This window comes from Furipterus horrens, unplaced genomic scaffold (assembly GCF_987537825.1).
Source record: "Furipterus horrens unplaced genomic scaffold, mFurHor1.1.pri manual_scaffold_4, whole genome shotgun sequence".
In the NCBI taxonomy this organism is placed as follows: Eukaryota; Metazoa; Chordata; class Mammalia; order Chiroptera; family Furipteridae; genus Furipterus; species Furipterus horrens.
This window is the reverse complement of record NW_028327174.1, coordinates 23,599,632-23,615,883: the sequence shown is the minus strand read 5'-3', so window position 1 is coordinate 23,615,883 and position 16,252 is coordinate 23,599,632. Positions and strand designations below refer to the sequence as shown.

The 16,252-nt window shown below is 36.6% G+C and overlaps 1 protein-coding gene and 1 pseudogene across 1 annotated transcript in view; both read left to right on the top strand.

Annotated features, from left to right (window-relative positions):
* The window catches only part of LOC150011339 (alpha-2-macroglobulin-like), a 49,742-nt gene extending 34,063 nt beyond the window's left edge, over nt 1-15,679 (top strand). The window contains exons 24-36 of the mRNA XM_090275405.1: nt 229-405; nt 2,776-2,863; nt 3,678-3,834; nt 4,101-4,175; nt 4,631-4,811; nt 6,608-6,831; nt 9,119-9,337; nt 9,752-9,879; nt 12,681-12,771; nt 13,457-13,525; nt 14,561-14,663; nt 15,149-15,190; nt 15,530-15,679. Of these exons, the coding sequence (XP_090131531.1) occupies nt 229-405; nt 2,776-2,863; nt 3,678-3,834; nt 4,101-4,175; nt 4,631-4,811; nt 6,608-6,831; nt 9,119-9,337; nt 9,752-9,879; nt 12,681-12,771; nt 13,457-13,525; nt 14,561-14,663; nt 15,149-15,190; nt 15,530-15,546 (1,571 nt within the window). The 3' untranslated portion in view covers nt 15,547-15,679. The remainder of the gene's footprint in view (nt 1-228; nt 406-2,775; nt 2,864-3,677; nt 3,835-4,100; nt 4,176-4,630; nt 4,812-6,607; nt 6,832-9,118; nt 9,338-9,751; nt 9,880-12,680; nt 12,772-13,456; nt 13,526-14,560; nt 14,664-15,148; nt 15,191-15,529) is intronic.
* On the top strand, nt 11,000-12,258 carry LOC150011340 (small ribosomal subunit protein uS8-like; annotated as a pseudogene).
* Nucleotides 15,680-16,252: the final 573 nt, after the last annotated feature.

The following is a 16,252-nucleotide window of genomic DNA, read 5'->3' as shown; positions in this document are numbered from 1 at the left end:
TACTATATTGACAGTTTCTATGATTTTGTTTTCATAAATACTTCTCAAAATAACAGCTGTAATTTAAACTTCTTTCCTCTCTCCTTTTTAAGGCTTATTTATCAATTCCAGTCATACTTCTGTCTATGGAAGACTTACCTTTCCTAAAAATCCTTATTTCTTTGCCTTAGCTAATAATTTATTTCTTCTTAACAATTCTGATAAGTAATAATCTCTGCCATTCCCTAGGAGACATACTAGCCTCTGCCATGAGAAACACACAAAATCTCCTCCAAATGCCCTATGGATGTGGAGAACAGAATATGGTCCTCTTTGCTCCTAACATCTATGTTCTGAATTATCTAAATGAAACACAGCAACTGACTCCTGAGCTCAATTCCAAGGCCATTGGCTATCTCAATGCTGGTGAGTGATTGAATGAGTGAAAACTTCACAGTGTTACTTTAACAGTAGATTGAATTTCCCAATAGGCTTGAGTTACTTATCAATACTATGAAACATTAGCTTGTCATATTATGATAGTTCTTATGATAAGAATACTATGGCAGTTAGTGTTGGCAGTTCTAGCCAAAGCAATCAGACAAGAAAAATAAATAAAAGGCATCCAAGTAAAACTGTCATTATTTGCAGATGACATGATAGTATACATAGAAAACCCTATAGACTCCACTAAGAAACTACTGGACATAATAAGTGAATTTGCAAAATAGCAGGGTACAAAGTAAGTATATAGAAACAAAGGCATTTCTGTACACCAACAATAAAATTTCAGAGATAGAAATTTTTTAAAAATCCCATTTACTATAGCAACTAGAAAAATAAAGTACCTAGGAATAAACTTAACCAAAGAGATAAAGACCTGTACTTGGAAAATTACATAACATTGAAGAAAAAAATTAAAGAAGATACAAATAAATGGAAGCATATACTATGTTCATGGATGGGAAGACTCAACATCATTAAAATGTCCATACTACCCAAAGCAATTTACAGATTAAATGTAATCCCTATTAAAATACCAATGACATATTTCACAGACCCAGAACAAATACTTCAAAAATTTATATGGAACCAAAAAAGACACCAAATAACCAAAGCAATCTTGAGACAGAAGAACATAGCAGGAGGAAGCACAATACCAGACATCAAACTATATTACAAAGCCACTGTGATCAAGACAGTCTGGTACTGGCATAAGAAAAGACATATAGATCAATGGAACAGAATAGAGAGTCCAGAAATAAACCCAGGTCTATATGGTCAACTAATATTTGACAAAGGGGAAAGGACCATAAAATGGAGTGAGAAGAGCCTCTTCAACAAATGGTGCTGGGAGAACTGGACAGAAATGTGCAAAAAAATGAAACTAGACCACCAACTTACACCACACACCAGAATAAACTCAAGATCGATCAAAGACTTAAATGTAAGCTGTGACACCATGAAAGTCCTAGAGGAAAACATAGGCAGGAAAATTTCAGATATTCCACATAGCAAAATTTTCACTGATACATCTCCTAAGGCAAGGAAAATAAAGGAAAGAATAAATAAATGGGACCACATCAAACTAAAGAGGTTCTGCTCAGCAAAAGAAAACAACAGAAAGATGAAAAGGAAACCAACCATATGGGAAAACATATTTGCCAATGATACCTCAGACAAGGGATTGAGCTCCAAAATATATAAAGAACTTACACATCTCAACACCAAGAAGACAGACAGCTCAATTAAAAAATGGGCAAAGGACCTGAACAAACAATTCTTCAAGGAGGGTACACAGCGGTCCCATAGACACATAAAAGAATGCTCAACATCACTAGCCATCAGAGAGATGCAAATAAAAACCACAATGAGATTCTACTTTACACCTGTCAGAATGGCCATCATCGACAAATCAACAAACAAGTGCTGCTGAGGATATGGAGAAACAAGAATCCTACTGCATTGTTGATGGGAATGCAGACTGGTGCAGCCTCTATGGAAACCAGTATGGAATTACCTCAAAAAACTAAAAATGGAACTGCCTTTTGAACCAGTGATTCCACTGCTAGGATTATACCTGAAGAATCCTGAAACCCCAATTCAAAAGAACTTATGCACCCCTATGTTCATAGCAGTGCTGTTTACAATAGCCAAGTGCTGGAAACAACCTAAGTGCCCATCTGTAGATGAGTGGATCAAAAAACTGTGGTACATTTACACAATGGAATACTATGCAGCAGAAAGAAAGAAGGAATTCCTGCCATTTGCGACAACATGGATGGAACTAGAGAGAATTATGCTTAGTGAAATAAGCCAGGCAAAGAAAGAAAAATACCATATGGATATCACCTAATACAGAAGACTAATGAACAACACTAACAAATGAACAAAATTGAACAAGGAACAGAATAACAGTTATCATGGGGGAAGGGGGAGGGAGAGAAGGAGGATAAGTAGGGGAAGGGTCTAGTCAAAGAACATGTATAAATGACACATGGACATGGACAACGGGGTGGGGAATGACTGTGGGAGAGGGGGTGGGCTGGGTAGGGGGGGCAATGAGGGAAAAATGGGACAACTGTAATTGAAAAACAAAAATTTTAAAAGAATACTATGACAGTTTTATGGTGACTATCCAGTGTCCAACCTCCAATAAATGTTTAGGACTCAGAACCTCCTAATATATAACAGCAAACTTTAGAAAATATCACAAGAGAAACCAAATCATTTTGCTATTTCTCTGGCCACAGCATATACAGTCTTTCCTGCGGTTTCATTAAGCTTCCATTCCAGGTTACCAGAGACAGCTGAACTATAAGCACTATGATGGCTCCTACAGCACCTTTGGGGAGGAGTACGGCAGGACTGAAGGCAATACCTGGTAAGAGAAAGAAAGTCTTTTGAGCTCCTATTTTTTTTTTGTACCAACTCATTTTACAAATATTTTTATAATTATATTTACAGTAACCCTATCAGATATGTATTATAAAACTTATAGCTGGTTGACTAGGTAAATACACTAAGATTTGCATGGTAACAATCAGAAAAGTTGAGATTCAAATACATATATGTGACACTTGTCCCCAAAATTAATCCTGTTAATAATACATCAAGATTTTCTTTTTAAAATGGCTATTTTTTTCCTAAAATAACTCCCATAACCATGAGCATTTTATTGATATGGCCAATGAACATATCATATAACTTCTAGATAAACCATCTTCACTTCAGATGATATTATGTTTTTTAGATTATGTTCAACTTAACTGAGAATAAATTGACCAATAGGAAGAAAGAAATGTGAAGGACCCGTAATATGAAACAGTTTTAAAATTTCTAAGGCAAAACAATATTAGAGGTTGTTACTGCATGCAAGAGCTGTATGAGAAGATTCTGCCATCTAAAGAAGGAAATCTCTAAAGAGAAGATTTAAAAACTTACACAAATAAGTTTTTAAAGTAACATTAGAAGTACTTAGACTCTTTGTAGCAAAGAGGAAGTGAGTCAGCACGGAAATTTTAGATCTAGCAAGTTAATCAAGTAGTCCAAAGAAGGTGGGAGCCCTATGTACGCAAGGATTCCTGGTAGATGATTTATATCAATGTAAGATGTGTCCTGTGAAGCCTGCTGCTGCAAAGTGGTTATAAAACCATTCACTCAACAACATAAATAGCATCATTCCTTCATCCCCTCAGGCTCACCGCCTTTGTACTGAAGACTTTTGCCCAGGCTCGAGCTTACATCTTCATTGATGAAGCACACGTCACCCAAGCTCTCACCTGGCTGTCCCATAAGCAGGAGAACAATGGCTGTTTCAAAAGTTCTGGGTCACTGCTCAACAATGCCATTAAGGTGAGCTTTGATTTGTCCATTACGATGTGTTACAAGGATGAGGAGAGGCGGTAACAATGTAGAAATTCTTTAGGGAAGGTATCAGAGAATGATAAAACCTGGATAACATCAAGAAAGAGGGGATCGCATTTAGGATGCGATCATTTGCCCCCTGTGGGTGAGTATGGGTAAGGATAAAGTCCATGACACAGCAAAAAACGAAGAACGGATTAAGAGTCTTCTCAGAAGTTAAATTACTCAAATCTCTGTCACATTCATATCTACAGGGTGGAGTAGAAGATGACAAGACCCTCTCTGCCTATATCACCATTGCTCTTCTGGAGATTCCTCTTCCCATCAGTGTAGGTACCACCTCCTTCCCTGCTGAAGCATAATTCTGGATGCAATGAAGCTACTAACCTGCTGTATGAAATGTCATGCTACTAAAAGCCAAGTATTGGCTTTCCTTCTACACCATTCTAATGCTCCCCAGATCAATAGAGAATTCGGTCAATCCATTAAGAAAGATTTACTTTTCCAGTGATGTTCCTAAGCTATTTGTTCCCTAACAGCATCCCCCCAAAACACACACACAGTGAATTCTAAAGATATGGCTTATCTATATTCCTGCCTTATAACTGTGATAATAACAGGCAAAAATATATATACTGTTCTCTCTATCTATAAGAATGAGAAGTGGTGAACAAACGCATTTGAAATCCTTTTTTATCTCCTGTGCTACGATCTGTGTGTTTACCTGGGAATACTTGCCTCCCTGTTCATGTAGTTCGGTTCCCTTCTTGTTTGCCTTTCACAGCACCCTGTTGTCCGCAATGCCCTATTCTGCCTGGAGTCAGCTTGGAATTCAACAAAGCAAGAACCCCATGGAAACCATGTCTATACCAAGGCACTGTTGGCCTATGCTTTTGCCCTGGCAGGTAACCAGGAAAAAAGGAGCGAAGTACTCAAGTCACTTAATGAGGAAGTGGTGAAGGAAGGTGAGGGCACACCTGAAATCCCCATCCCACGTTCTCTGTATCGAGCACAACGACATTGCCAAAATCCCCTACACCTACCTCCTATGATCCCTTTCTTCCCTCCTCTTGTGTCTATATCATTATAAAATCTAGCATTTCTTAGTCAAGTCACATATCAAAAGATAAGAGGCAGTATACTAGAGTAGTGAGAAGCTTGGCCTCTGGAGACCACCTCCAAAACATATTGTCTGTGTGACCTTGAGCAGGTCACTTCACTTATCTGTGTTCAGTTCCTTCATCAGTAAAATGGGGATAATACTTCATAGGGTTGTTGTCAGAGTTCAGTGAGTGAAACATGTAAGGCACTTGGAAGAGTATATGGCACATAGCGTTGTAAAAGTATGAGCTACTATGATTCAGATATCAGTTCTTAATATATACCTGATGCATCATATCATAAGAAATAATTGAAGGAAGTAACCCCATGAAAAAATTCTGGATTTTATGCTCATTTTACAAGACTGATGATGTTGACAAATCTTTTCATATTCACACAATACTTCTATGTAAACAGTAGTCAATGTGGAGGGAGGAGGTCAAAGAAATAGAAAATATAATGCAAACAATAATAAAATATCCAATAAAACATTCTACCTTTCTCCCTTGACACTATCACTGATTGTTTATTCTTAAAATTGTATTGGAAAACATTTCAGATATACAAAAATGTGTAAAGAATAATTAGCAAATACCTTTATACCTCCCTTCCAGATTAAAAAGTAAAATATTACCATTGTAGGAAAAATTCCCTGTGTACTACTCCCACTCCTGAAGGGAATCATTATCCTGAATTTCTCATTACAATTTCTGTGGGTTTCTTTATATTTTTACTGCATATGTATCGCTAAATAATATTCAAAATTTTTACATTTTCTTATCTTTAGATAAAGCAGTATCATACTTTTGATTATTTCTGCATCTTGTTCTTTTGTCTGTTTGTTTGTTTTTCTTAAATTCAGCATTATGATACCAAAAGTCCCCTACATGGGTGCCTGTAACTCTAGTTCATTAATTTTCTCTGCTGCATAATACATTACAATACAACAAAAGGTCATAATTTATATGAAGAGTTTTTCCTCATTGATATTTTCTTATTTGTTGCTACAAGACATGTTGTAGTGAATACATACATGTCTCCTTGTGCATGTGTGTACTTTCCTCAGTCATAGTTCGAGAAGCGTAATTGCTGAGTAGTAGGCTAAGCACTTCTTCCCCTTGGCTGGAAATTGTCACATTGCTTGCCAAAGAACAGTTTACTTCCCACAGAAGTGTAAATAGATTCCCATTATTTCACACTCTTGTCAGTATTTGGTATTTTAAGGATTATTGTATTTTTTTTCCAACCTAATGAATATGAACTACATTATCTCAAGTGACCTGTAATCTTCAGAAGAAACCTCTAAGGGCAGGTTTTAGAGAAAATTTAACAAGCCCCAGACAAGGCCTGGAAAATATCAGAAATAAGAAATTATGACCAGTGAGAGAACTTGCTCTGCTCTTCTGTTCTGTCACCAACCCCACTACAGCAACCATTTGAAAATTTAGAGGACTATGGGCTTCTGACTCTAGCACCGTTTTCTTCTTTAACCTGGCTGAAACAAACCACATTCAGATTTACAGAGAAGGAAGTCATCTAGATACGGTTCAAGGGGTTATTATAGGACTACAATCCTCACTTCAGCTCTGGCGTCGGTACTTTCACCTTAAATTAAGTGTGAACATGTAGTCACTTATAAATTTATTTTTCTCTCCCCCAGGTAATTCTGTTCACTGGACACGACCTCAGAAACTCAGGGCACCAGTGGAGCATTTTTACCAGCCCCGAGCTCCCTCTGCTGAGGTGGAGATGACGGCCTACGTGCTTCTTGCTTACCTCACTGCCCACCCTGCCCCAAGCTCAGAGGACCTGACTTCTGCATCGCACATTGTGAAGTGGATCACAAAGCAACAGAACTCTCAAGGGGGCTTCTCCTCCACCCAGGTTTGTACACCAGGTTCCCAGAACCTTTTACATTACCTTTTGGTATCAAAAGGTTTGAATAGGATAAATATATATCCAAGAATAAAACATAAAGGTGAGAATAACTTGAAAGGAGGACAATGTTATTAGAATTCAGGGATAGTGAGAAATAAAGGAAAATAAAAGTCAAAGAGAGCTAAAAAGAAAATGCCTCGCCCTGGCTGGTATGGCTCAGTGAGTTGAGCACTGGCATGTGAGCCAAAGGGTCACCAGTTTGATTCCCAGTCAGGGCACATGCCTGATTTGCAGGGCAGGTCCCAGGTTGGGGATGCACAAGAGGTAACCCCACATTGATATTTCTCTTCCTCTCTTTCTCCATCCCTTCCCCTCTCTCTAAAGATAAATAAATGAAGTCTGAAAAAAACAAAGAAAAAAAAGATGCTTAGAATTCTGGCACCCCTCTGTGTGTTATTATCACAGTGTCTTCTTTCCAATAACAACTTGACCTCCCTAAAGCAGTAATGGGGTACTACTATCAAGAGCCATAGCAAAAGGGTCTAAAGTCTGAGGGGGGGGAAATATTACTTTTTTATTGTTAAAAATATCAATTAATGAAGTAACTCTAAAATAATGGTAACATAGGAAAGGGAGAAACCAGAGAGATTGCATGCATGACGCATGGACATGGACTGGGGAAGGGAGGGATTGCTGGGGCTGGGGGGTGCTGTGCAGGGGGAGCAAAGGGGGGAAAAATGGAACTATTGTGATGATATAATCTATAAAATGTAATAAAAATAAAAAATAAAAATAAAAGAGCCATAGCAGAATGAATTTAAAAATCTATCAATCTTTTGGAAGTTATAAGAGTTTCTTTCAAAACATTCCCGGGAATACCACTCAAATCCCAATAATCTCTCCTTGAAAATTTCTTCATTTTTGGGTCTCCTTTAACTGATTTCTTTTATAACAGACACATTTCATGCTTCCTCTTTCCACTTATTGACAGAAACATAAAGAACTATCTTTATTAAGCTAACCTCCTGAGCCTAGCTATATACTTTTATACCCCCCAAAAATTATCAATATATACTCAGTAGAATTTATCTTCAGAGAATTTAGATGTTAGCTTCTACACCTATGAATAAAATGCCATTTCATCCTTTGTCCATTGTACTTGATATTTTATTTATCCATATGAATGGAAAGAATATATTATTTAAAGGATGTCACCCAGATTCAGTGTTGATGAGAATTTTAAATAGGAGTATGAAAAGGAGAAGTCAAACTTCCAGTAAACAAGGAAGAACCAAATAAAAATATCAATATACCAAGGAGATAATTATAATTACTATTAATTATTTTCTTTGGGGAAATTGAAACATGACCTTGATCATGACTGCAAAAACATTGGGTTCTTTTAGGGCACTGACCTCAGCAGCAGAGTAGAATTTAATTTGGAGGTAAGAGCCCTACTGAACTTTGGTTGGGTGGTAGCAGATATGACCACAGTTGTCAAGTTTTCAAGTGGGTTGAGAGTGACAGCTGAATGTGTTTTCATTCTTTTTCTCAGTATGTATATTGAATGTGAAAAGAAAATTATATAGATAACCTAGATTTTAATATATCATTCTTTTTCTCAATATGTATAGTGGGGAAGGGTCTAGTAAAGGAACTAGTATAAATAACCCATGGACATGAATAATAGGGTGGGGAATGACTGTGGGAGAAGGGGTGGGCTGGCTGTGGGGAGAAATGGGGAAAAAATGGGACAACTATAATAGAAAAACAATTTTAAAAATATTAAAAAGGAAAAAAGAGAAAGTGGAAAGAAAATTATATTATATAGATAATCTAGGTAATTAATACTTAGGAATCATCCAAAACTAAAATGCATAGTTATGACACTGTTTTATAATATTTCTGACCCAAAAAACTCTTTGATGAAGATAAAATATTATTCACCAAAAAAATAAGATATCTTAGGCAAATAGCTACTGCCAATAAATGATTCCCATTCACATATATTTTCTACATTTTATATCCCATATATATTTATAGAGAGAAAATGATCAATTTTCTAAGAAGTAAAATGAACTTTAGGGCATATAGTCCAAGGCAGACATGTGAATGTTATGGTGCTGTCATCTATTTAAGGATTATAACCAATATTGATATTAGGACTCCAATATTTAAGAAGTGAGGAAAATACAAAATAGGAAATCAGAGCCCCTTTGTGGCAGCTAACACAGGCCTCTGGGTACTCAAAGGTTTGTCATGCGTAAGTGGTTCTCTCACTTGTCTCTCTCAGGACACAATGGTGGCTCTCCATGCTTTGTCCAAATATGGAGCAGCCACTTTTACCAGGATTGGGAAGGCTGCACAGGTAGCCATCCAATCTGCAGGGACATTTTCTGCAAATTTCCAAGTAGACAACAACAACCGCTTGCTACTACAGCAGATCTCATTGCCAGAGGTGCCTGGAGAATACAGCATGACAGTGACAGGAGAAGGATGTGTCTACCTCCAGGTGAGACTCTTGGAGCAGACGAGGGGAGAGGGTCAACAGTAACCATTCCCACCCTGGCTGGTGTAGCTCAATGGATTAAGCACCAGCCTGTGAACAGAAGGTCGCCAGTTTGATTCCCAGCCAGGCACATGCCTGGGCTGCAGGCCAGGTCCCCAGTGGGGGACCATGCAAGAGGCAACCAATTGATGCTTCTCTCACACATCAAGGTTTCTCTCCCTCTCTTTCTCCTGCCCTTTCCCTCACTCTCAAAAATAAATAAAGTATTAAAAAAAAAAAAAAAAAAAAAAAAAAAAACCATTCTCACTAAGAAGTCCTCGTTCAGGAAATGATAAACCAAATCCAAAAGAGTTGAGGAATTTGGGAGAAATACAGGGAAAGGGAGAAACACTGATTTTTGTCTTTGATCATCCACAGACTTCCTTGAAATACAATATTCTCCCAGAAAAAGAAGAATTCCCATTTGCTTTGGAGGTGCAGACTCTGCCCCAATCTTGTAATGAACTCGAAGCCCAACCCAGCTTCCAGATCTCACTGAAAGTCAGGTAAGACCTGCTGACTGAATCACTTAATTCTGAGTATAACAACCAGTCTTCCTCCTGGACCTACTCCTCATTAAGCAGAGCACTGGGATGGAAAATGTTTGCACTACATTTATTGAAAAAGTAGTGTGTTCTCATGTTGATACAGAATTTCTGTGATGAGGTTTACATTCTATATCCCCTACCTCCAGAATCTAATATTGTCACACCTCATTATTTAAAGGTTATTAATTTCCCTCAATAATAACTAAAGGAAGAGCATACCCCTTGCCTCTGACCTGAATTTATTATTTCATTATGAAATGATTCACCCTAATTTTATTCTTCTGTAATGAAATCCCATATTATTCTTGACCTGTTCAGAACAAAGATGAGGAATTATTTTTCCATTTTTTAATTTTTTTTAAGTTCTTAGTTTATGAATCCTCTCGTGAAAAATCTGCACAATCATCACCACAGATAAAGTCACTGAAGACTCTTCACTCCTTCCGTTGACTAATCTCCAGCTCACTTTTGCCAGCACCAACATTGGCCTTGGCAGTCCCCCTGACTTTCTTCATTCTGTTCTTGCATTTCTTTCTGTTTTCTTGTGGTCTTCTTCTCATATAGGCCGTGTCTTGCAAGTCCATGTTTGGGTTCATTTCTCTTTGTGCAGTTCAAGGAATCATAGATCATATCAAAGCCATTATCTTGCCACCACCAAAATGGGTTCTGAGTTCAAACACAAACATCTGCTGTGCAACTGTTATACATTTGGGCTAGTTTTTCCCAAATTTATATGTTAGGTACTGTTGTCTTCCCAGGATAAAGGATGTCGATGACCATTTTTTTCCATTCAAGTAGTGTGTTGGTCCAGATAGTTATTGTGTCCATAATGATGGTGGCCGATCTTCAAGCAGCCAAGGAGGAAAAGCAAGATGAGGAATTCTTGGAACACATAAGTAGAAGGAAGTCATGACTCTTTAGTTAGAATTTCTATTGGCAATAATTAAATCTTAGATTTATATACCAAAAAAAAAGAGCTTAGAAAAAATACATATATTTATATAACAATATTCAAATAGCCACAGGGACTGTAAAAATGTATTTATAGCTCTTTAGGCCATCTTTTCGTGCCACCATAATGGTGTGCATGAATGTCCTGACTGATGCTTTCTTAGTATCAGCAATGCCAAGAACAGAGGCAAATGCCAGATTCTTTTTTTTTAATATGCTTTATTGATTATGCTGTTACAGTTGTCCCGATTTCTTTTCCCTTTGTTACCCTCCACCCAGTGACACCCTTCCCCCAGTTGTCCACCCTCCTTAGTCCATGCCCATTGGTTGTGCATATAGTTCTTCTCAACATCTTCCCCTCTACTCCACTCCCTCCTACTATGCTTCTTAGTTCATGTACCATCTCCCTCCCTTTCCCCCCTTCCCCCTTCCTGATGACCTCACCCCAAAACGTTCCCCATACCTATAATTATTTTCCCACTCTCGTTCTCTACTTAGTTTGCCTTTCTTTCGGTTCCCTGGCTTCTGTTGTTTGTTGTTGTGATACAGTTTTCATTTTAATGTTCATAGTTTTGATCCTCTTTCTCCTAAATACGTCCCTTTAACATTACATATAACAGTAGTTTGGATCTGGTGAACTCCCTCAGTTTTACTTTGTCCTGAAAGCACCTTCTCTGCCCTTCTATTCTGAATGACAGCTTCACTGGATAGAGTAATCGTGGTTGTATGTTTTTGCTTTTCATTACTTTGAATATTTCTTGTCAATCCCTTCTTGCCTGCAGAGTTTCTTTTGAGAAATCAGCTGATAGTCTTATTGGGGCCCTTTTGTACGTAATTCTCTTCTCTCTTGCTGCTTTTAAGATTCCCTCTTTATCCCTAATTTTTGACATTTCGATTATAATGTGTCTTGGTGTGGTTCTCCCTGGGTCCAGTTTTTTTGGAACTCTCTGTGCTTCCTGGACCTGTAAATCTATTTCCTTCCCCAAGTTAGGGAAGTTCTGCTTCATTATTTTTTCACATAATTTTTCAATTTCTAGTTCTTCTTCTTCACCTTCGGAAATGCCAGATTCTTATTAGGCTGTACTCCAAAGTCATAGTCTGGTTTCTAACTGTGATGATGAAACTTGTTTATATTGGCAAATTTGAACTTATTGATGACCACAGAGCTGGGAAAATTGTTGTGAACGTCACAGGAAAGTTAAACAAGTGTGGATAATCAGCCCCAGATTTGATGTGCAACTCAAAGATCTAGAAAAATGGCAGAACAACCTGGTTCCATCCCGTCAGTTTGGTTTCAATATACCACTAACCTCAGTGTGCATCATGGACCATGAAGAAGCAGGATGAAAACACACAGGCAGGAAAATCCTGGTATTCTTTTTCTAGGGATGTAATACATACATGAAAATAAAATGCCTCAATGGACAAAAAAGTGTATCTGTCCCCAAGAATATTACAAACTGGTTGGAGACACTATTCAGGAAAAAAGTTAAGATAAAATATATATAACAAAAAACTGACATAGATTAGAGGTCTCAAGCAGTTATGCATCACTTGTAGAGCTTTCTTCAAACACATATCCTCAAGAGTTCACACATGTGAAATTCTAATTCATCAGGTCTAAAGTTGGCCCAGTCTCTGTGGCTTCAACAGGATCCCTTAAAATTCTAATGCAGAGCTGGTTTTCTAATCCACTTGGGTAGGATACTTAGGAAGTTTCCTGTGTACTTTTCAGGGCTTACTGTGAAAAAAATTTTAAAGACTATTTAGTAATAAAACCCCAATTTTCTTTTTCCCTGGATCTTCAGTTACACTGGGAATCGTCCTGCCTCCAACATGGCTATTATTGATGTAAAGATGGTATCTGGCTTCATTCCCCTGAAACTATCAGTGAAAATGGTAGGTTTATTACGAGCCCATGATTCCCCATTTTATTTAATGTTTTATATATCTCCAGACTAAAACAATATACATATTATAATCCTATTAAATCAACCTCTGTGAAAGACTAATACTTTCTCCAAATGCAGAAATATAAGTTAGCATGTTTTCATTGGTGCTCACCATGTGCATAATACACCTAGAAGCCACACCTATTAAGAAAAAAGTCAGCAGGTTACTACTTTCATGCAGCTTAGAATCTTGAAGAAAAAGCATCTACGTATGAACCACTGAAAAAAACATGACAATGACAGATTGGCATAAACTGTATTACCAGAGTTCAGACAAAAAGAGATTAGAGCAAACAAATGAAGTAAAAAGAAAAAAAAAAAAAACCCTCCTTTATTAAGGAACAGAATGTAAATTAAGCCTTGAAATATAGGTAATTCCTAAGTTTAGAATATTTAGTTCTCTTTTCTTCAAATAAGTCAACTTTACACATAGGCCATGTGTCTTACTAATATTAAACCCTGCATCCCAATTACCTTACTTATAATTCTACCACATTATTGTCTTTCATTACAAAAAATATTGGAAGAAATGTTACCCTCAGGTGTAGTTTGGTAATAAAAGTTCTTTTCTCTGGGTTTCCCCAGGGCTTTCTTCTGTTTATTACCATTTGTAATGTCCTAATTTTCTTCAGCTTGAATACTCGGATGATGTGAGCCGAACAGAAATCAACAACAACCATGTCTTGATTTACCTGGATAAGGTGAGAGCCCTGTCACTCTAGCTACAAAAAATATGGATAATAATCCCTCTAAGGGACATATCTGAGAAGAGAATGAAGGCATTTTGGAGACATTACCTTCATGCTAAATATTTGAGAATTCTAACATTAATTCCAGTAAATGTTCTCCTCTCCTTTTTATTTACATTTCATCTAGGACTATGTAAAGAAGTGACTTATTACAATATTGAGATGTGAATATTTCTAGGACCTTGAAAGCAAGAAATTCTCCACAAAATGTGCTTTTTATGTCCTCAAGTTATCTTGAAGACAGTGAGTAATGTAAGGAAGTAATAACTGGGATTAGTCTATTATATCAATAACACATCAACAATATAAAAGGGGAAAATACTTGTCAATATCAACAAGGACTTAAGTCCTAAAATGATATGACCAGTCCACCATTAAATTAATCTAATTTTATAGTTATACATTGTAGCATGGTTATTAATTTACAGATTGACAAGTATATTATAGTTTACAACTTTATGGAACAGGCTACAATGATTGACCTTTTATATTCCTTTTTGAGTTAACACAAGTATTTCTATAATATAAAAAAAAATGAAACTTTGCCAAATCTCTGGAAATTCAAAAATAAACATAGCTAATCAACCAATAAAAATAATATATCATTCACCCCCTATGAACAAAGCCATGTACTAGCATTGATGGGAATATATGCATTGTTTTAGTTAGTTAAGAAACAATTTGGGGAGGTTTTCTTTTACTCTTGGAACTTTCTGAACAATTTAAGAATCCTGCTAGTTGATTTTTTTTCTTTAAAAACAAATTTTTATTGTTTTTCTATTACAGTTGTTCCACTTTTTCCCCCATTGCTTCCCCCTACCCAGCCCACCCCTTTTTCCACAATCAATCCCCACCCCATTGTCCATGTCCATGGGTCATTTATACTATAGCTGATTTTTAAAAGGTGCTTTTTTCAGAAAAAAACAAAACTTAAACTCATTTAAAGGAGAGAGAAGAAAACTCATTTAATTCCCTTTTGTTTTCTAGGTGACGGTTCAGACATTAAGCTTATCCTTCATTGTTCTACAAGATATCCCAGTAAGAGATCTGAAACCAGCCATAGTGAAAGTCTATGATTACTATGAGACAGGTGAGCATGAGCAACTTTCACATAAGAACTAAATCCTGATCACAGAAGTTTAGATTTCAGAAATGTGTATGGAAAATTTATTACATTAACAAGGCCTAATCACTCCATTTTGTTTCCATCGAGTCTGATTCTCCTCTGTCATCTATACATACATTGTAGAAACTGCCTATAGTATAAATATATCAACTAATACAAAACACCTGTAGGATATTTAGTTCCTTTTTCTTCAGCTAAATCAACTATATGACAATATTAGATTTAAATAAGTACAACACTGAACTGTTTCAGACATACAGGATAAAAGGAAACATAACATAACTGTATTTGAAAAATTAACAATATAAGGCAGCCAGCAATACATCAAATGAATGATGCTGATGTCTCTGACACAATACAATTTTTCCCACAATATCCTTTCACTAACCTGTATCCCATAAGTGTTTGCTATCCCTCCCACTTCATCAAATGATTTTGTTTTTATTCAGAAGAGTTTGCAATTGCTGAGTACAATGCTCCTTGCAGCAAAGGTAAGCAATTCACAATCCTTCCAAATGTGGTTAGAATCCCTTTGTCTTGTCCTTCAAACCTCCTCCATAAAATTCTGTCTCAATATTCTTCATAGACATGATATTACTCAGAGTGGAACTTATTATAGAAAAATCCTTTTATTTGTAGAGGGCCAGTGATGGTCAAACCTCTGATAGTTCATTGGGTTGCTTATTTGATAATCATAAGTAACAGATCTTGTTTCCCACTATACTAATTGATTTCCTTAGGTGCTGTACTACCCACACCTAAGGGAAGTAGTCATCACTGCTCAGGAAATCCAAGTTCATCTTAATTTTTTATTTTTTCCACTATCACAGGTCAAGGAAATGCTTGAAGACTACATCAATGAAAACTTAATTTGCTGGAGTCCCTGTTCCACAAACTCAGGTCTCCATGGAAGAAAATAGTTTTTGTATCTCCAAAACCTTAATGAATAACCTTTCTTTCTAGTCAATCTTTGTCACTGTATCCACAATCTTTCAATAAACATTTGTTACATTTCCATGTGAAATGAAATTCATCAAACAAAATCCTCAAATAGAAATTCATAGCAATCAAGGGCTGAGAGACTTCAGAAAATGAAAAATGTTACATTGATGTTGCTCTGCATAGGCTTCATGTTGGTGCTATAGGGAAAAGAAGATATTAGATTATGTACTAAAAGAGCGTAAAATATGTTTGGTTAGGAGTATACCCTAGGAAAAAGTCAAAGAATGTATTTTATAAGAAAACAAAAGATTGACTTAACTAGAAAAGACTTTCCACACTGAAGGGAAGCAATGAAATACAAAGATGAATAGGTTACATCAGGAGACAGCATAGTTAAGTGGGACATGACCTGAATTGGGAATTGTGTCCTCAGAACCAAAGCTACCATTGACTAACATACATAATCAGTCAGTTTACCTAGGGTTTCAGATTCAATAAAGGACGGTAGATTGAATATGTTGAAAAGGAGATATGTTTAAAAGAGAGTTTTCTTAGAAGAAATATGTTGTACTCAAAGCCCAAATAGTAATATTACACTGGAGCATCTTTTT